At 40.0% G+C, this 22206-nt stretch overlaps 1 protein-coding gene across 9 annotated transcripts; it reads right to left on the bottom strand.

The window, feature by feature from the left end:
* Window positions 1-1159: 1159 nt before the first annotated feature.
* On the bottom strand, window positions 1160-22171 carry LOC136433232 (glycogen synthase kinase-3 beta-like). 9 transcript variants are annotated; one of them, XM_066425214.1, is made up of 13 exons: window positions 21675-22171; window positions 21350-21543; window positions 15502-15585; window positions 14317-14334; window positions 10847-10891; window positions 6645-6755; window positions 5863-5993; window positions 5450-5556; window positions 5178-5275; window positions 4829-4924; window positions 3978-4052; window positions 3421-3607; window positions 1160-3278 (listed from the first exon to the last, which is right to left on the bottom strand). In XM_066425214.1, the coding sequence occupies exons 1-13, from the start codon at window positions 21760-21762 to the stop codon at window positions 3112-3114; spliced, it is 1401 nt and encodes a 466-aa protein (XP_066281311.1). In that variant the 5' UTR covers window positions 21763-22171; the 3' UTR covers window positions 1160-3111. The 9 variants fall into 9 exon arrangements, with proteins under 9 accessions (XP_066281311.1, XP_066281312.1, XP_066281315.1 ...); XM_066425215.1 differs by having other exon boundaries at window positions 21350-21534; window positions 21675-22166; XM_066425218.1 differs by lacking the exon at window positions 10847-10891 and having other exon boundaries at window positions 21675-22170.
* Window positions 22172-22206: the final 35 nt, after the last annotated feature.

Genomic DNA, 22206 nt, shown 5'->3' with positions numbered 1-22206 from the left:
ATGAGTGAGGCTCGACATGAAGATGTCAGGTTTATATGCAGTTGCAGTTCAATATCTGACCAGCAGGGGGTGTTGTTGTATATGCTCCAGTTGCATAGTCAATAGATGTTCAAATACATGCACAAGTAACTGGTATATCTGTACTTGGAAAAGTTGACAGGACTGTTCTATAAGAAGAAGCAAATGTGACATTTGGGCTCATTCTTTACAAAATTCAATGTACATGTACATCTCTTTTCACTCGCCAAATCAACAAGACTGAACCACACATCTGTGATTAGTTCTACTCAGTATTGAAAAATGGTGGTAATGTTTTGGGTGCGTCTGTCTGTGTTTGTGGATACATTGGTCAGCATAACCTCTTGATGGATTGTGATGTTTGGTATGAGGGTAGGTCTTGGGAAGACGAAGGACAAAGACAGTTAAGGGACTCCAAGTGGCTTTCTTTGGTACTGCAACAGAATTTTCCTGCTGTTTTTTTTTTCTGGATATGCTGCGGTCTTGATGTTCTGGTTGGGGCACCGTTATGGAACTTCCAGGTGGTTCTTGAAAGAGGATAATTCAAGGGACAGACTTCCATGATTTGGGGCATACAGAATTAAATGCAAATTACTAGGGCTTCATTTGCATGATTGATGGGGAATTTGATAATTCTGGTGTTTTTCATGATAGGATTTAATACATCTAATGTAATTCAGAGCAGATTAAACATTAACAGATGTCATTCATGCAAACAAGGACCTTATTTGCATTATGATGGGAATCTCATACTTATGACATACAGAATGTAAGTTAGTTACAAGCGAACATTACCATGTATAGATTATGTAAATGTGGTCCTATGCATAATTAGTGATGAAATGTGAAAATGGCATTCTGCCCAAAGATAGGACTTTCACACATAAAATGTATGTAATTTGGCTTGAGAAGACCGTCAATTTTAATAGATAATGCTTATCAGAATCATATTTCTATTATCAATGTAACAAGAAATTTACAAAAGCTCTAAATATCTCCAAACTCTTCTTTGCCTGTTGGTCTTTTGCTGTCGTAATACTGATATCTGGTTTTAGCACCAGGGAAGTATTTGGTCTAGTTTAACTTCAAACTATACACCTCTTGACTAGCTGAAGTCTGTAAAAAGAAGCAAAGACAGATGTTGTTATGGTTTCAGAATAGGGTAGATTTATTAATACAGAGTATACTGATAGAAAATGTACCAGTGGGATTGTACTAATGGTTGGCTGGCACCATCTATCCAACATTGGAAATTAAAAGTCAACATTGATGTCCACATACTTACAAAAAGGAACCACCAACCATGGATAACCTACATTATGGAGCCATTTTCTTATTACAGATCTGCTGAAAGCAGCTCGAGAAAGGTATCTTTGCTGAGCTGCAAGTTTTGTACATCCAGGGTGCCATATTTGTTTAGGAAGCACATGTCTACAGTACAAAGAAAATACATACAGGGATACATGGAGGGGAAGGTGGAGTGGAATTATAACTTTAGTACATGCTGAAGTTCACCCCCATCTGACCATATATTCAATATCTTATTTTTCCATGAAAGAGTAAAATTAAAAAAACATGCACATGAAAACTGGAAAAAAGCCTTTTTTCTCATTTACTTAAAAACTAGTGTACACAAAATAAGAGCATTGGATTTCATTTCGTAAAACCCAAATTATTTCAATTTTTCTGCATTCTTCAAATTGTTCCTCTGGGAAAGGATATTTGCACCTCTAATCGCACTGAAGTGTGGTCTGATATGGTTACAACTTGTGTGTCACAACCTTATGTTTCTTCATTACATAGTGTACAAGTAATCCTCAAACTGCCAACCTCGGTATAACACATCATAGGGTCTTGAAAAAGCAAGTCCAACTAACTTTTGGAGCTGAACACTACATAGGACACATGATCACATGCTGACACCCCCTCCACTCCAGACTCGGTAGTGTCTCAACCATTAGAACAGCAGGGATAAGTATTCTTGTCACTGCTGGAGGGAAGAGGGGGCAGCTCGAAGCTACCAATATGGAATTGTTTTAACCAATATTTACAACAAATTAAATTTCCCCTTCCTACGTTGCCAGAAAGTTACCTCTGCACTAGAGCTGATCACAAGACATGGCCAAGACATGCTAACTGAGGTAGGGTGGCAAGACTCCACGTCCTACTGTACATGTTGCCACGTGGTACCGGTAGGTGCTGTACATAAGGGGCTGTGCCAGACTACTACAACTATCTACTGTGTGTAAGTGTATTGATACAATAGAGGCCTGGAGTCATCGTAACATCTTTCAGGACCAATTTGGCAATTTCTTCATTTTGTCTTCTGGCTTATTTACATGCCGACAGGTACAGTATAGGGTATTCCTTGTCCGGGGACAAGACTAAGTATACATTAACATCATACATGCATGACAGATGACATGCCCTGAGGCTTGGATGGTGAGACCCAGCAACATTTGCCCCCGAGCACAACAGTGCCATCCCATCCCTACAGCATGGAATAGTGGGTGCACGTACAGGACCCAGAATCAGCTCAAAACATAGGACTATGTACAGGACATTGAACAATTCTTATCTAACTGGAACTACTTCCTCACGGGTTGTCTTCTTGTAGTTATCTACATTTACAACGTGGCCTTACAGTGGCCTCTGCAGCTGTGTGGAATTCAACACACCCTCCCAGACGTGCACAACGTTGTATCTGGTTTTGCTATAGCGTCCCTCCCCTTCTGTTGACTTGGGTCGTAACCTTCCCTTGCACTGACAACATAAGCTACATAGAACAGTGCTCGTATCCAGGTTTCTCCCACACAGAGTTTCTCATACATGATCACTTGGACAAAACAGCTCAGTAACCACAGTAACCCCTGACGGCATGGGCCTGCCAGGTCTACCCTGTTGATTTCTGTCACAAGCAACAAAAAATGGCCACCAGCATTCTGACCAAGGTAGGACAAAGGAGGGCTGTGATATGTAAGCCTACTGATGATTGGTGGACCAGTAGAATGAGGAAAGACCAGCCCTCATGCCATTGGTCGACCAATCCCAGGAGGCAGACTTGTGCCTGAGCTCCTGATTGGTTGGTGAGAGTTATGACCCCCCAGAGGCTGATGCAGTGGCCCCACCCCCTGACGTTCCAGCTTCTGAAGATGCGGCGTTGGCTGCCTCTGTATTGGAGGTGGGGAGGGGGGCAGCACCCTGCTGTTGCAAGTGAGGTGGTAGGAGCCGTGAGTTCAGTGATGGGTTGATGGACAGTTCTGCAGGGGAAAAAAGTGAAACATTACACACACAAATTCAGAGTCAATCAGCATAACAACTGTAATAGATGAAGTTCCTTCACTTTTTATGTGTCAAGAGCCACTATCTTGCCAACTAAACTTTGAACCAGAAATCACGTACCGTGTGGAGTAAAGTTGAAGAGTGGCGGCAGCTCTCTTCCATTGGGTAACCTCGTGTTTGGGTCCCGTAGCTCGTCAAAGAACGGATGTGTGCAGGCCTCCAGTGGAGATATCCTGGCCCCCGGCGTGTATTCCAGCAGCCGACTGCAGAGGTTGATGGCCTCGGGTGGTGTGCGTGGTCGAAACACCTGCAGAGGCAACAAGGACACAAGATAAGGAACTGCTGCCGTCTTTGGAGCTTACTGCTGCTGTACCTGGCCTGGAGGGAAAGGTACTCATTCCTGCAAATTCTGCAAACCACAGACACACATAATGGGGCTGAACCAAAGAGAAATTCACTGTGATCTACACTCAACCAAATCAGGATCTCACAGGCATCATTTAGTTCCTGTTTGAGTTCTGGCCACTATGCCTACAAGACACCACAAGCAAAGCTAGTTCTACAAGCTGCTGGACTGTAGACAGAATTTGCAGTGGAACAGACCCTCTCCAGGCTCTAAGGAAGAGTAGCAGTGTGGGTGTGGGTGTGGAGAGTGAAACAGGAAAGGGTCTACACACCTTGGCACCTTTGCCAAAGCTGGGTGTTCTAGAATTAGGGTTTAAAGCATCTGCCAGCGACTGAGGTCCAAACACCTATTGAAACACAGATGGGAGAGTCAGTGGAGTTCGGCGGTGTGCAAGAAATGGGTTGGCAAGGACGGATGTCCCCGAGACACATGGGAGGGATGTCCCAATCAACAATGGAAATCAATTTTACCATGGAGGGTGGAATGGGAAATGTAAAAAAACAAGGGAAGGGACAAAAATGGGGAACGGACCCCCCTCCAGACATGTATACAATTTTGCTGGGTAATTTTTACTTGCAGGCAGTTGTTTTGTTTTGCCTGTGGGCACAATCAATGGTAGGCTGACAGATACGAGTACTTAGTTTATAATCATCATCAAGGTCATTACCAAACTTACTTAAATCTGTGCACACCCAAGCATGTCTAGGGACACCATAAGAACATTGCAATAAGAACACCATGTGTTACTGTGAAAGCTGTTGGTGATTACAGGTACTTAATGACAAAGAGCTCCAAAGCCTACACTACTATTAGATTTAACAAATTTGTATATCCAATATCAGACAACCTCGGGATGAATTTCCGGGGTGAATTACACAACAGAATAAATTCTTAAGGATCTGCAGTTTTGGTAGCGCTATAAATACAAAGGAATAACACAACTCTCTTTTCTCAATGATCTCACAAGTTTTTAAAAACATTTGACAGAAATTTCATGGTTCCAAGCACCATTTGATGACAACTGTACCAAAGTTTACAAGAGCCTGAAAAGTCTGTTGAGGTACCAAGAACACATCTGGGCCCCCACAGCACAAACCTGATTACTGAAACAGTCTGCCTTACCTTGTTCCAGGGGTGAGGCTTTATCTGAGGAAATTTGAACTCCTGGTAGTTTGGGTTCATTTCCCTGATTTGTTCTCTAGTTGGAGTTCCTAGAACCTGAAGAAGAAGAAGAAGAAAAATTCAGCCAGCATTCAAGAATAGGAGAATGCAATAATCTTATTGTCAGTATATCCAGAAAAACAATTCCACGGAAGCAAGAGGACAGGCGATTTGTTATCAAGAAACATACAGTTTTTCTAAAAACAATGAACTATGAACAACAATGTATCATTTCTGGCTAGGGTAACATTTCATCAAACATTTGACTGGTAAATACAATTGTAAGTAAATATTACAGTATCTTCTGTACCTTGATAATCTCTACCAACTGGTCCACCCCACTGTCCCCTGGGAAGATTGGCTGCCCCAGTAGCAGCTCAGCTATAACACACCCTGCTGACCACGTGTCTGAAAAAAACATGCAAGAACCCTTACAACACACCACATCAGACAAAGGTGTTGACTGCAAGAAACATAGAACCTCTCATCACCTCATACCACAGATAATAAAATTTATTTTTAGTTATCATAAGTAGTAACCAATGGTAGAGTACATGAAGGCAGAGGAAACTTTTAACCTACCAATATCAGTTGTGTAGTCTGTCGCACCAAATATAAGTTCAGGTGCTCTGTAGTAGCGGGAACAGATGTACGACACGTTCGGCTCACCCCGTACCAACTGCTTTGCACTGAAAGTTCACGACAAAGAGGGACTTAGATGTTGAATGTCTATCTACATTTCAAATATTGCATCATTAAAATAGTCTGGAACATTTACTAAAATTTGAGTTCATCACTGCACTGGGAATATAGACAGGACATGTGCACAAGTATTGATGTTGGAGATTGTGTCTGGATTCATGCACATACATGGAGTTAAGCTGATTCCGTCTCTAACTTCTGAATGGTTGATTTTCTACTGAGACAAAAAACTGTGAAACATTCAAAGGCTTAAAATAAAGCTTGACTTAACAACAAAAACCTCTCCCGCATACCTTCCGAAGTCAATGAGCTTGAGGACCGCTGTCTCAGGGTCCAGTAGCAAGTTCTGTGGCTTGATATCTCTGTGGCACACTCCCATGGAATGGATGTATGCTAAACTGCGGAACAACTGGTACATGTACAACTGTGGGGGGGCAGAGGGAAACAATGTGGTAAGAGTCACATCCATGTGCAAACCAGCATTATACACACATACACGTAACATGCATATCACACCAGAGATAATAGTATCTCTACTGTAACACTGTTGTAGAACTATTCTTCACATCATGGCTGACTTGATCAATGTTTCCAGTCATAAATGTTGCAAAAGGATACAGATATCCAAATATAATAATCCAATAAATATCTCATCAGGGCTGATGGTAAGGCAGATTGAATGGCATTGTGCAAGGATGACATTGATGCCCTCTCATCATGGATTATCACATGTTAGCACTACCTTGTATGGGGAACACCCATGGTATCATAGAAATGGTAGTAATACTTCAAAATGGATCCAAAAGGTCTCAATGGAGATCTCAAATATCTCAAGAAAAGTCCAAATGGGAGGAGTATTACATGATTAAATACTGATGTCATCATCCTGTTTTCCCATTATACTCATCTTGAATGTATCATTATAGTCACATATAGACATCATAGCAACTTCACCTGCAGATATATGTAAAACCATCCTTAACACAAGTTTATCAAAATGCCTCTATATGAAGGATTACAATCACATGTTCTACGAATCTCAATGTTAACAACAACAGTAGTTTACAGTACTCACCTTTACATATAATATAGGTATCGTCTGTTTGTTTTTACTGTAATGCCTAGCCACTCTATATACTGTCTCTGGTACAAAGTCCAACACTAGATTCAAGTACACCTCATCTTTCTGCAGGGGAACATAAGACACAAGGCAAATGCAGGTTAACAAAAAAACATAAGTATCACAATCTAACAAGCTGTTCTAGAAAATAACATGAGGCAAAATGGAGTTCAAAAATTTTTTCCTCCAATTTTGTGGGTCTATGTCAAATGAAATTTTTGTACCTTAAAAGTATTGGAATGTTTTTCTTGCCTCAAGACCTTTCCTAAAACAGCCATTAAAAAAGTCTTAGATAGAAACTGTCCCATATGGTTGATAGTGATACTGACTATCAGCTTTACCTTTCAACATTTTTAAATCACCTGCTGGTATACAGTTAAACTGCAACATTTTTCAAAGAACTCTAACTGTGGTTTCATATGAAGTTTACAATGAAGTGCCATTACTACATCACATGGAAGGCATTTGTAAATTCTTCTGTAGAGGTTGATACTTATGACAAACAATATCTGTACAAAAAGGTGCGCCCCTTGCTTTTGAAATATTTCAACATCAAAGCTAAGTCTTCTCTTTGACTACTCAATTCACTGTGGGACAGCTTCCTACCACGATTACAGAACTAACAGGTACAAGATATTATTCATGTATCCAAAACTCATTTAATTAAAGTCATTTCATTGAGCCATTGCAAAATACACAGTCAAAGAGATGTTGTCATCTCTATTGCTCATCTATGCATGGACCATCCTTGGATTCACATTCTTAGGTAACATAGGGTAGCACCAAGTTATAAGACCTAGTTTTCTGGCACACTCGCCGTTTGACTTCATTTGAAACCCTACACTCCCCTAATGGAGATTCCCTATAGCTAAAGTACTGGCTGCTAACTTGTCCAATACCTTGATTTGGAACCTTGTCTCCCATACATTATGAAATAGAGATGTAACCAACCACACATCTATAATGGAAGGAAAACGGCAATATGTGTGGATTCTGAGACTATAGAATTGCATGAAATTGTGCTACAACTTGACATTCTTGTCAATATACCGGATATTATGTCATGCCTGGGCCTGATACGGGTGTTCCGGACCGTGTGATAACTATCCGGATCACATAGGGTTTGGTAGTGTTATCACACAGGCTTCCATAGAATATTTCGAACGCATTTCGAGCGCGCCTGTTGCGCCGCCGTCGGAAATTCGAATAACGGGTTCGGAGATTGGAATCAATGTTGCTACAGTTTCTTGTTCGAGGACACGAAACTCCCTCAACTTCTGGCGCATTGAAATGTGTGTTTTCTCGAGTGGGTATGACCAAGGTATGACATAAATAAAATACAACACGTTGTATTCCGCATCACCCTCGGTCCCAGCCCTCCCGCGGATCGGATCGCCCTCCGGGCGATCCGACCCGCAGTCGGGCTGGTACCTCGGGTGATACGGAATACCCCGTGTTGTATTCTATATGTACATGTCACAGTAGAGATGGCGATTCAGGACAATCGGCGATTGTCCTAGGACAGATCGCGATCGCTGTTTGTCCTAGGACAGACTGCGATCGCGATCTGTCCTAGGACAATCGCCAATTCTACTAGTAGAGATTGCAATCGCAATCTGTCCTAGGACAAACGGCGATTCTACTTGGACAAGTTTGCGATCGCGATCTGTCCTAGGACAATCGCTGATTCTACTAGTAGAGATTGCGATCGCAATCTGTCCTAGGACAAACGGCGATTCTACTTGCCTGGACAAATTCTGACTAGATGGAAATGCTTTAGAAAAAAGAATGAATCATTGCACAACATTTCAATCAGGTTTAGCATACTACCTACATTTCATAATTATCAACTATTTTAGGTGAATTACTTCATATTTTATAATGGATGAATGAGTATGTTTTCTGTAATTTCTGATAAAGTTGAGTGACAAAATTTTGATAATGTGTGAAGGATGTCAGTTGGAAGAAGGTGATCCAACAATGTTTCAGTATGCAAATTTTGAGGTGTCAAGATATTACTCACAGTTTCACACCTATTAAATTCACAACCATAGGAGAACAATAACAATTGTAAAGTGTTAAAACAGGTCAAAATATCAATCTCAGAATTTGTAAATACTAAATAAAATCATGGATTATACAAGATATTGCTGTTTCCTTTATTAGTATATCTTAGCATCATTAAGTTTGGATCGCCGTTTGTCCTAGGACAGATTGCGATCGCAATCTCTACTAGTAGAATCGGCGATTGTCCTAGGACAGATCACGATCGCCGTTTGTCCTAGGACAGATTGCGATCGCAATCTCTACTAGTAGGATCCGCGATTGTCCTAGGACAGATCACGATCGCCGTTTGTCCTAGGACAGACTGCGATCGCGATCTGTCCTAGGACAATCGCCGATTGTCCTGAATCGCCATCTCTACTGTGACATACACATCAAGGAAAATCATGACTTCTGGTTCTTTTCCTTAGGATCCCTACAAGCAATATCGTCTGAAATGTCACTATGACAAGTCATACAATCAACATGAGGAAGGTCAGCTACACTTCTACAAATATGATGTAAGCTAATTATGATAATGCTACATATCATGTTAAATCTATGAATATGCAAGATGCTTGATGGAGGGAATAGCTGTGAATGCATATATTCAGATTTGTTACAGGTGTTATGTTTTAAGATAGCTATACATTTGATGTGAGATTTGTAAGCATCTTATTTGAGGACTACCAGCACATTTCTAACAAGTTGGTTTGTTTTGGTGTCAGAGTTAAAACATGAGAGTTGATGATTTTAATGAAAATATGTATATCATATATATGTATATATATTCATGCAATTCTTCATAGCAGACATATTTAGTATGGAATAATGCCCTGCTTACAATACCGTCAAGTCCAGGAATCAATGATACTGCGTGATACAAACATCACATTTCAATACTGTTTGGCTCAAAGGTTCGGACACAACACTAAGGTGTAACTTTAGTTTATGGTGGAAATACAGTCTGTATAACTTTCCAGCATGATGTTAGTTGCCTCAAAAATACCTCTTCCAAACTTGGCTATGACTAGTCATGATAATTAATGACTCATGGACCCATCCTTAGTCATGGAAGCTTTTAAGAGCACATGACGCCCATTGGCACTACTCTCAACAACAATTCTTATTGATTTTCATCATACCTACCCATCACTGTGTTTAGAACCCTTGATGTTAACATTTTGCTACTACAAGTTTTTTTGCTGGTCAAAAGTGCTATGATAAGACAAAAATTTATAAGAAATAAATAATTTGACAACTCAACACAGGAACAAGTAGACTCTACAGTTAAACTGTAAGTGAATCTAAAAATAATTTTCAAAAAATGATTTTGTTTATCCTTTCCACCATCTGTCTGCTTCTATGCTGAGTTCTAAAAGTCAAAGGGCCTGATATCATATGATTACATATTTACAGGGTGTTAGCTGAAGGGGAATATGCTGCCTTCAGATCATAACTACCATCTAGACTAATCATTTAAGGCTGCTTGTTATTCATGATTCATATTTGCACCATCCGTTGATGCCATACCCTGACTCTGGCAGCTTGAGTTTGGATTTGTGTCTACTTCTCAAAAACCCTGTTAATCTGGGTAGGAACTTGATTTCAGGGGTTTAGATACCATCTGTGATACTGTTCTACTCACTGCACTGGTTTTGGTTTCATAATATAGCAAATGAAATTCTGGCTACTGTTTTGGACATTGTCAGCAATAGTATAGACTAATAGTCACACTTGATTCCCAGCAGTATGCTACATTATGGTAGTCTTCAATGCTACATAAATTAGTGATAGAAGGTAAAAGAATAAAAGTGGAAAACGTAAATGTGGCTGGCTGGTTGGCTAAAAGAAAATTAATGATAAAATAAAGCATACTAAAAAGAAACAAATGCTAGTTGTTTTTTTTAACCTAATACTTTGCCCAATCCTTCAATTTTCTATAACTACCCTAAAGAGCATTATACTAAGCAAGCTAGGCTACGGTAAGTAAACTGACTGAACAACAAGGTCAGTCTTTAAGTGTTAGCTGAGCCAGTTACTGAGTTAGGTACCTACAGCTACAAGGCAATATTTCTCTGCCCATGTTACAAAGCTTGGAGGAGGATGCTTACACTGGCAGCCCGTGAGTCGGACCCTGCTCCATTCCCTGCCTTGTCCTGTAATCCAAAATGTTGTTCACAGCAATAAGTGGGTTTTCCCAGACTTTCTGCATACATGGTAATTCAAACAATTTTTCTCTCCATATTTCAGGTCTACAATCAGTACATATCACCAATCAAATATAAGATTTAATGCATCAGGATTGACAGATAATGTCCATGTTCAGTGTCTGATTTCAAAGTCTGCTGATGATCATCTCATTCTGTCAATCAACATATCAGTGCATAAATAAAAGCGAATCAAAGTTTGTGCGATCGATGTAAAACAAAAATATTTCATGCATTCTTGTTAACTCAACACAATTGTTAATTCAACACAACAGAAATCAATGTTAATACCCAAACCAAAGCCGACTACACCAAGATGAACAATATTGGTTAATAACAGTGATAGAAGATAAAAAGGACAGAACATGTGCAAAAGATTGACAGAAGAAGTTTTGTTTTAATCTTTTTCCTTAATTAAGTTAACAGAAGGCAGTTTGCAGTTCTAAAACCTTATGGTGCGATATTTTTTGCAGTGGTTATCTGAATTCAATTTTTCTAATATAACAATGGGTCTACGGCTACCCACTGCTGCAATTATAGAAGCAATTTCTTCAGGCACAAAAACTGATGTAGGTCCCTTGGGGTGCTTTGATGGAATATGACTGTCCAAAATAACTGGTTCATAAATCTTGTAGAAATTCTTTGTCCTAATAAGTATTTTTCTAATCAAATTCTATGGAACAATTTTTGCTTATGCAGCATTTACTAAAATTTCAACTATGGAATTAAGACTACCAAATTTCATTCAATAAACTCTTGGTGTTTACAAAATCATCTAAAGCCACCTTGCTAATGACACCATATAAAATATTAAGATGTCAAATTCCTTCCATACCCCCAAACTGATGAGAAGAAAATTTGCATGACTAAAACCCTGGTAATTCACTTTCCTTGCCGTCAGTGTATGACAGTATAGATGCCCAGGAAGCCATTATGAATAACCCTCGCCTCAGAGGAAACTGCGAAAATTATATCAATGGCTAAAGGGAGGAAACATGAAGGTCGACATCCCAACTTTACACCATAAATCTGTTATGGATGTACCTGCCTTCTCATCATGTAATGTACAAACCAATAATGCAGAAGTTCCAGTCCTAAATTCCAGTGTTCTGATTCTGAAGACATGCCTTCATTCTATAGCCAGTTTCAAGCCTCTCTAACAAATGGCCGGCTCCTTATAACATAGCACAATGAGAAATAATTCTTCACCAATGTCACAGACAACAGAAGCTTTATCATAACTTTACAATCTACAGTGACCCCTGCACACCCTTGACCTTCGACCTTTCCAGTGAACAGGTGTGTTGAAACAGGCTGTTTACCCATGTACTGTTCCTTCCATTCTAATGGGGAAAGTTGGTTTGTTTTGTCCAAAAGTGATCCAATTACACACAATAAAACTGAAAGTACAAATGTACATGACCTGAATAGCACGTGTGCTTAATAACTGGCTAACCAAACATGGAATTTTCATTAGATTGGACCAAATCTTATCAGCCTCTTTTATGATTACTAATTGCATATATGTTAGGTGAAATAATGATGAACACAAATCTGCCAGCTCTTCCATGTATTGACGTCCTTTTCACCTAACCAATTACTGGCCTTGTACAGTACCTGCATTACTAAATTGTATTACTGGACAGAAATTGTACAAAAGACAATAAGGCAGTTCAATGCTAAAAGAAACTTAGTCCTCAAATATTCCCGACAATGTTTGACAGCATTAATATTTCAAAAAATGGCAGACATCCATAGAGGAAATAAGGGAGTCGGCTGTAAGAGCTTTAGATAATTTTTCCTTATTTGCACAGAAATATCAACACATTTATCGATCAGTCACACGGCTCAGACACAAATCCACTCGGTAAGTGAATTACACGTCCACTCACGGTCATGTGACTGGTGGGAACCGGCCCAACTACAGAGCTGCACTTCCGGACTACCTGCGCTGAGCCAACCTTTCATGGTTACAGGGAGGGGAGAATTTACAACCTAATCCTGTCCTTCAGGTAATGGGACAAACTGGAACTACATGTACACCACACCAGGGGCTGTGACCTTCAGGTTACTTGGAGGTTAACATATAGCAGTTACAGGCGGGGAAGCATATCCTATTCAAGTTCATCTGCATGCTCAGGCAGAATGGCTGGTCCAGTCATTTTAAGGGGAGGCCAAATGTCAAGCCAGTACCTACAGCTTGACAGATGTCCATTCAAGGACATATTTGAATCAATCATGAGTCAAGTCCCCTCCTACGATGGACATCAAGGACTGAGAACAGAGAACACTGGTGGCTTTGTATTGTAATATCAGGCTTAACAGTAACCACAAATCCTGTGTTCTTAACATAGACCTGTATTGTTTTGCTGGCTCCCTCACCAAGTGGTATTTGTGGCTATTTTGAAGAGCATTTAGTGCAACAAACGTAAACATTTGGCAAAAGGACTGCTCCTGAATCTCTCCTAAAGACGTTTTTAGTTTTCCATTGCTTATTGTTCTCTTTCTCTCCGGCAGGACGGTGAAAGAGTGACGTTCTCTACTTAGCCAGTAACCAGACGCTTCTTGCAGGCTGAGGTGATCTACACAGGGCTGTCCAGATGGGCATCACTAATTCTAAAACCTACATGTTCATCAGCCTCACATTCATCATATTACAGTTCAAATGTTTATACAGGATAAAGCGGTCCCAGAATATGCAAAAGCTGTCGACTAAAAGATGGACATTTTGAAAACAATTGCTTCGTTCCTTCATTCAGTACCTTGTGGCCCGTAGTTGTGACACAAGGTACTGAAGGGGTCCTAGGGGTAAGTAAATGATAACCTTTGCAGAAAAATACGTTTTGTACAAGAATTGGTGTCTAATACCCATGTGGCCTATACCCTACTACTTTCAAGGTTGATGAGCTGTTGTGTTCTGTTAGGCATAGATAATATCTACCATCCATAGGAACATACCCATCAGTTAACATACCCACTAGTATGAAATATACAGGATAATTCTTACCGGAGGTGTATACTTCATTTCATATGTTTGAGGAAGGGAATAAAACTGAAGGATAGTAGGCTGGAAGGGTAAGAAATCAAACAAAAGAGGAAGGAAAGCATTTGCTGGAACAATGGAATGGAAGATTAAAAACTGGAAAGGTACATGCATGGGTACAAAAAGGAAAGGGTATGGGGACAGGATTTCATGGCCTACCATTTTCGACATCTCATGCACTAAACAATTGTTAGAATTTCACTGTATCCATCCAGTCTCCCATGTCCAATTTGGCAGGTTCCATACCAGTTCTAGATGTGAGACTGTTTGGATAAAACAGCCCAGATGCTAACAAATCTTGAGCCAACAAAATCTATTAAATTAGACTTACCCTTCTCAGACAGGACAACTGAAAGAAAACAAAACGCATGGGAGTACCATACCAAGTGTGAGTGAAACAAGTGTAGGTTGCCATGTGCACCAAGAGGTTTTCTGAACACAAAGTCTATCACTTGGTTGGCTTGGAAACTTCAAAGACTGGTGTCTTCTTTAAGAGACTTAAGCAATTTAAGGGCAGTTTCAGATTTATTTTTGGGTGCAAGACAGCGTTAAAAATCAAAATGTAGGAAGAAGTTATCATAAAAACAGAAACAAATAAAAAATTGAATGTGAAATGGGAGAGACTTTTAAATAGCCATCTTGCCATCCTATCTTTCATTCTGGAACAACCCCTCAATTATCCTCTACAAAAGCTGCGAATGAAATTCTCCAGATCTATAATAAAATGTACTGTATCCAAACAAACTTTCAATAAAATTCTATACATCTCCAGTACAACATGGCTGGACATGTTATCTTTGGTTACATTCATATAGCAAACCTATATTGTCAAAAGAGCAGAGAGATTTCTGCAAAACACATTTATAGAAAACCTCTGCTAACTGAATGATTTTCGGAGCACACAGTTCTATGTCAATCGGAAGACTTTGGTTCAGAAGTGCCTGTTACAACAGGCAACCTACAGCAATCTAGCTTGGTATAGTGGTGAAAAATGTAAGTGGAAAGTCAGCACAGACAAAAGAGAAAAGGAACTAGAGAAAGTTATGCAGCTACATTAGCCTGGCTATTGATGTTATGGTTAAGCCTACAGCGATACAATAACACATACAGCACAGATACACAATGCACACGGCAAAAACCTGCAAGTATTACAGATTTCAGAGGAACAAATCATAGGAGGATCTCCATGATATGTGCTGTTTAGTGTCACTTCAGATCCCATTTGCAGTCTGTCAAACAGTGCTTCTTTCTTGTTCCACTGCCAGAAGATGCAAGAAATACTTCCCACTGCCACTCTGCAGGTAGAAGCATTTTCGCAGGTAGGTAGAAGCATTTTCAGAAGCCAAGACTCAACAGTGAAAGGCTTCCATGCACATAATTTGATCATAAAACCAATGTGGTAGTTGTCTATATTGGGCACTTGTACACACAAACACCACCTGCCAACGAGCAACAAGCTTTTGCCATTTGCACTGTGGTACTGACATTCTCCATGCAAGTAGACAGGAATACAAACCTTTTCTCCGCTGGAGTAGAAGAAGTATCTAAGCCGCACGATGTTAATGTGTTCCAGTTTTCGCATGATCTGTAATTCCCGGTTCTGTAGAGGAAGAGGAACAAAAAAACATCAGTCGGACAGGAAATAAAAGGGTCGATCCGGTGACCAGCTAATCTTCTGAAGGCACATTCCTTGCAATGAAGATTTCCCAACCACAATTTCCTTTGGTGAAGATGGGAACTGCAAAATTCCTGATGCTAATATAAGTAAATTGAGCTCAAATATGAAAAATAAAAACAGAAGTCAGTTCACATCTCTGCACACAATGATTTGCATATCTCAGCCAGACGTCTCCCTACAACATCAAAGCACCATTCCCTGCATACGTGAGAGGAGTATCAAACATTAAGCAATGCACCAAATTTCTGATATTTAATACCATAGTACATAACCAGGGGTAAATGAAAATTCTCAGACACCTCAACTTCCCTTGAAGTTTCCCTGCGTGTGTCAAGCAAGCCATTTATGTAGATTAGTACAAACTGGATTTTAGCGATGTTCCAGTGAGTGGCAAGCCAATGTGCAAGGCTCCAGTTAAGCCCAGCAAATCGTAACCAAGACAAATTTACCAATCAAAAACAAATAAGTCACCAGAAAAACATCAATTCTTGTTGAATTCTTTACCATATCTTGACAAAAAAATTGTCATCAATTCATCCATGATACACATCAGATAGCTACATGCTATGTGGTGGTACAGGCTTGTTGTACTGATAGACAAACATCCAACCATGGCGTTCATCCATGTGTCAAATTATGTTGTCAAATCGAAATTCTGTAATTCTGAAACCCCTAGGCTAGACTGTCCCCTGGTTTGACAGCCATCAACTCAATTTTCCAGTAGGTGAACTAACTAACCTGAGTACCGTTACTCAGATCTCACTTAAGGGAAAAATAAAATAGATGGCATTGCGTTTATGAAGGCTAGACATACAGGTAAACAAATTCTACTAATTTTGAGATTTGTTTACGAGGAAATCTCAAAATTTTATCGAGTTGTAGAGTTTTATTGTCTTTATATGTTTAGTCAGCATAGTACACAGAAAAGGAAGTATCATCTGAAAAATTTCCACTTGGAAGCATGGCTGGATGATCTGGATCTAAATCAACACAATATTTCTGCTAATTACCTGGATTACAATATACATTTCTGCTGGCTGCTTAGTTGCCTAGTAATTTCATGATTGCATAATGCATCTGATTGTCAATAATGTTTTTCAATCCGTTACATTGCATAACAAGTTTGCTTAGCAGCTACCTGTTTTCACACAAGATGTCACAGCCAACCAAGTTATGCAGACATCATTAGCATATCAAATCATTTGAATGCCAGTAAAAAATATACAATCAACTGTTTTTTTGTGCAAAAAAGGTACACAATCAACTGTTTATTTATGCAAATTTGCCGTGAATCTTTTCAGTGGCGATCAATATAATACTACTGGTTTTCATGATCAATTGTGTGTTGATCTTGGAGAGAAAAACAAGTATGTAAGTTATTATTGTAACCCCAATACCCTATAGCTCTGGTCATGAGTTAGTTTGGAACAGGTGACTTTCATCAAATCAGCTTCCCTGATTGGCCAGAATGGAAAGCACCATGACTTTAATGTCTGCCCCTGACAACCTTCCAACCTTCAGAATACCCCCACTCTCATTATCTGATCTTAACAGCCTTGTACATGACCTACACGATGAGGTAGGACCTTTCTATTTCATATCTTTGCACTATCAATTCTAAGTTTAAGCCATGGTTCTTTGATCAGTTGTTTGCAATCACCTAAACATTGCAGAGCGGATCACAAGCCAACAGAGAACCCAGGAGTCTCCCTAGGCAATGGTGCAAGGGTGCTGCGCCACTCCCAAAATTTTCAAATTTAGGGTATTTTCTTTGAAAAACTTGGAGGGAAATTGGAATTCGCAGAAGTTTAGCCGAGCAGCGTCGCTACTCCCGACATCTACACACATAACTTGCTGAGAAATCAGAAAATACTTATCGAGAGACACACCACAATTTGGGCTTTGCATTGTAGTTATGGGCGTGGGGACGCCGTCTACCATCAGATAGTAGCACTCTTTTGCTTCTTGCTATTGTTATGCTTGCAAACAATCAATATCGGTGCCTTTGACATACATCAATCTCATTAAAAATCTGTTTTTTTTCAAGACTCAATCAAAGAAAGTCAGCGAAAATACGTTAAGAAAAACAAGATTTTCGCCCGAGCATTTGGGCCCTTACGCTGTGATTTGCCGCAAGTTACCACCATTTGTGGTCGTATTCGGAGAATCTATTCCTTTAATTTTTCGCCCATGAGAGTTCGGCTAAGGTAGGGCAGATGAATTGTATTTTACGCCGTGATTTCACATCAAAATAGAGCGGCAAGCGCCGGGCCGCCATCTTTGTTACTCGTTAGTATACATGTTTACCGCTTGTTCTAAGCGCTGTTTGGCCCGCGTAAGAAAACCTGTGCTCTGCTTGGTTGACTGCAAGATTTCATGTGACCACATGACGGGAATTCCCCTTCACAGTTTCGGTGTATCTGGTCAATGTAGATCGCATTTTGTGACGATTGAAGCAGTTTTGTAGCGACCTCTCTCCCCCTCCATGGCCCGACTTTCCGGCGCTGTGCGCCCTCAATAAAAAAAGTGGGAGCAACACTCCCCTAAATATTTCTGGAGAGAGCCCTGAAGCCACTGTTTCTACTTGTTTCTAGTATTTGCATCAGGAAAAGCATCAATACTTTGGTGCTTATGACTTTCAAAGCAAACCACCAGTTCAGAATCTGTTACACCAAACATAAGTGTGCCTTCCCTTGACTAATGCTTTCCTGGTTACTTTCCTTTTCTAGATTTCACAATGCATGTACTTTCTACTGGACTACCTCAATACTCAAGTACAGAAAGGTTTATCGCCAAAAAATGTCATTAGGATGTCAGCAACCATATCTTTCAGATCTACAACATTTTCATCTAACCGTTGTATTTCTTTTGGCTGTCACATTTCTGTTATGACATATGTAAATTTAAGTACCACTACCACAAATTGTGATAATTGAAATATTGTCTGTAGACGTAACCATCAGCACATGTAGCTTTTCAAACAGGAAGCATGAGCATAGACTGCATGTGAAATGGATCACATCATCATGTCCATATATGGAACAGCTTCTTTATGATCCAGAGAAGATAGTAAAATACAATCAATCATAATCTGACAGATCAATAAGCTGTTAGGTGCTGTTCATTTCAGCTATGGCAGTTACTAAATCAACAAACCCCTACAAACAGATCACGTATAAATGAGTCTGTCAGATAAAATAAAAAGTAAAACAGCCCGACAACAAATGGAGTTACCTGGATACTGGGGACATATTCAAAAAGTCATGTCGTCGAAAATGGGCATTTCCATGTCATACCTGCTTATCAACACCTAAATCTACACTTAAAAATGATGAATGGAAGATAACAAGATGGATCATGACATTACCAATACCAGGAGGTGACAGGTTGAATTTCTGAACTCATGACTTGTCTGAGCCAGCAAATAGACATTCAGCTACAATAGTAAGTACTTAAATCGACCATAAGCAAAACATAATGCAGAGTAAAAGACTATCACAAGGCTGACAAGATACAAATATTGTACAGGTAGCTACAGAGTTGGGAATTTTGACCGTCGTTCCCAAAAATGGACTTCTAAAATAAAATCACATTGGCCAGTTGTGTTTTCATCATGTTTCAACATGAATAATAAGGGCTACCTGCTGACTTTGGTATCTCATGGACATTCTGTGTTTTATGGGCTTGATGTCCTAAAGATACTTCTGGAAACACTTTTTCAGTCTTATCAAACAGATATGGGGGCTGCACAGCAAAATCTAGCTGACAGTGTATATGTTACTTATTCATGAGTCTGTTTGACAAGCCAATAGAAACATACTTCAGTTTTCACATTGCTGCTGTCTATCAAATATGATTACCAAACAATGTGTTGCAACACACGTTCATTTCAAGCACAAACAGCATTTCCTTGGGGCAAAACTATCTTGATTGTATGTCTGGCACAAAATCTTCTTGCAGGATGGAATTCCTGTTCTGCATGACCTGCTTAGGTTGATTCTAAGGAGATTCTGGATCTTAGAGAGACTATACATTCTCATGTAGTCAACCAATGTGCTGGAAAGCTACACAAGTTGTAAAACACAAAATATTAGAATTTCACTGAAAGAGGTACAGCTTTATCAGTACTTAGTATGAGAGTTACTGTAATTTGGAGGGTAATACTCAAGTCAAATGGATTCAGGTCGCAATTGAAATTGGTTCAAAGAAAATACGAGAATGGACTTGCACAGAAAACATGACGTGAACATTTTTTTCTATCACACATCTTAAATATCTTCCAAACATGTTTACAATCTACAAGTTATTAGAATGGATCTGTTTCTATAACCTTTTTATATGGTGCATTTAGATGTATTCCTTGAGCAAAAAGAGAGAAAATTAATGTTATTGCTACAGCAGCAAAAAGACCCACTGGGGGTTGTAAAGAGCTCTGCAGTATTGATGGACTGAAATTAAACTACACCTGTATTCCTGTCTAACATCTTCTGTCCCAGACTTCCCACTGGAGATTTTAAGTTATCAGATTGTCCTGATTCATACAAGGTCACTGGATTGGTGGCTTGTTGAATAGGGATGGGGCTTCATGGACAACAATGGGCACATAAGGACACTCAAAATGTGCCCACGGTTTTACAGAGGGCCCAAGTGGTCCTTGCAAGGCACACATTCTATTACAAATGCTCTCTGCTTAATGGATTGAAGGTTATATTCATATGTGCATTGATACATAAAGCTATGACTAGTGACATATCTTTTTTTGAAAGGAATCATAAAAGGTACATTAGGAGGGATTGCGTCTACACAAATCATGATGTGGTGCAATATTTGACTCAAACTCAAAGAAATGTTCTTCCCTATTTCCTGTTTTACCAACATATCTCAGTAGGCTTGCAGTATTTACATCAAATCTATCCACTATTAGAACTAAATGCACCCATACTGATGTACATGTACCACCCACTCAGTGTCTCATATCAGACCAACAAAGAACATGAAACAGCTACAAGTACTACATCAGTGTTATCAACCCAGAATCAAGGTGTTCAAAATTTGTTATTATCTGTACTACTATTGTCAAGTTTTATAATCATCAAATATGGCCAGGGTCTCTTTATTATGCTTAAGCACGACATGTCAATCTGAGTAATATAATTAGCTTCACAAAGAAGAGGAGAAAGTTGTCTGCGTCTAAAAATCAAAAAAAGCTAATATCACTTTAATCCCGATGGGAAATGGCTGCTTAATGGACATGTTTACCATGAATGCCAGTTGAAATTTGGGAGTATGAAGATAGAGTAATCAAGATCATGATATTACAATATTTACACCACCTTTTTCAAGGTGAACATTCAAAAACACCACAAATCTACATATGGACATCTGGAAGCCATTTCTATTTTAAAAAATCAACATCAAAACACTGGTGAATGTCTTAGGCTAAATGCTACATAATCTATAGTTATCAGACACTGACTGAGTTGTATTTTTTAAATATAAACGTGTTCAGAGGCAACCTTACCATGCCAGCATACATTTTTACTAAATAATTTATCTAGTTAGCATAGTGCATACGCAAATAGGGCCAGAGAGACACAGCCCGTGACCGACGATGCAGGAATCGTGTGATCATGGGTGTTCAGAAACACAAAGTGGGCGTACAAATAAGGTTTGGTCTGATCGTTACCTTGAATCTCTTGTCCTGCAACACCTTCTTGATGGCCACGAGTTCGCCTGTGTCGCAGAGGCGGGCCTGGTACACCACCCCAAACGACCCATTGCCGATCACTTTGGTGTCCGTGTAGGCCACTTCCTGTGGCCGATCGGGCCCTGCACCAGGAGTTGCTACGACAGTAGTCACCTTGCTGCCATCTTTATCCCCTGGGCAAAACACCAGGGGTAGGTTGTGAGACATGGGCGTGAAAAGATCGGGAGGGGAGGGCGACAAAAATGATCAAATATGGCAGTTGATCCAGAAGGATGGGAGGGAACATGGAGGACAGACTACTTACGGCTGACTTTCACCCCTCCGAAGGATGGTGCCTGGTGTCCTGGCTTATTGCCCTCGGCGAAGGATGTTGTCCGTGGTCTTCCGCTCATAATATCGTCCTTGTTCAAGGTTAGGGTGTACGGAGGGGATCAAAAAGATCAAAGAGGATCGCACTGATATTCCAGCTTACATTATATGTGGAGGGGTCCGGAAAAATCAATCAACCCTTTAGGATACAGCACCCGGGAATACTGGGCGAGATTTTGCCACAAATCTCGGCCATACAACATAGAATACCACAAAATGTTGTCGCTAAAGATCTTAGGGATCTTTCGACGGCAGAAAAGATCTTATACGATCTTAAATTGGTCGCAAATCGCACAGGAAAGACGAACGTTGTCCCGCTGTTTGGAGCAAGTTTCTCGTTGCCACTTGCTGTCAGCTCGTGATGACATGTGCGCAGCCCGCCCCTTCGGCCTTCGTTGACCAATCAGCGATGTGGGTTTGTCCCCCGAAGAATCCCGAACGCTTCCGGAAGTCCTTCGGAAGGCTCC

This window comes from Branchiostoma lanceolatum, chromosome 4, assembly GCF_035083965.1.
Source record: "Branchiostoma lanceolatum isolate klBraLanc5 chromosome 4, klBraLanc5.hap2, whole genome shotgun sequence".
NCBI classification, from domain to species: domain Eukaryota; kingdom Metazoa; phylum Chordata; class Leptocardii; order Amphioxiformes; family Branchiostomatidae; genus Branchiostoma; species Branchiostoma lanceolatum.
Note: the sequence above shows the minus strand (reverse complement) of the source record. Positions and strands in the feature narration are given on the sequence as shown.

Bases quoted from the DNA above. Each gene is read 5' to 3' on its own strand.
- LOC136433232 (XM_066425214.1), bottom strand. From the start codon at position 21,762: ATGAGCGGAAGACCACGGACAACATCCTTCGCCGAGGGCAATAAGCCA. The intron at 21,544-21,674 runs GTAAGTAGTCTG...TGTTTTGCCCAG, and splicing joins CGGAGGGGTGAAAGTCAGCC to GGGATAAAGATGGCAGCAAG. The intron at 4,925-5,177 runs GTACAGAAGATA...CTTCTTCTTCAG, and splicing joins AGTTGGTAGAGATTATCAAG to GTTCTAGGAACTCCAACTAG.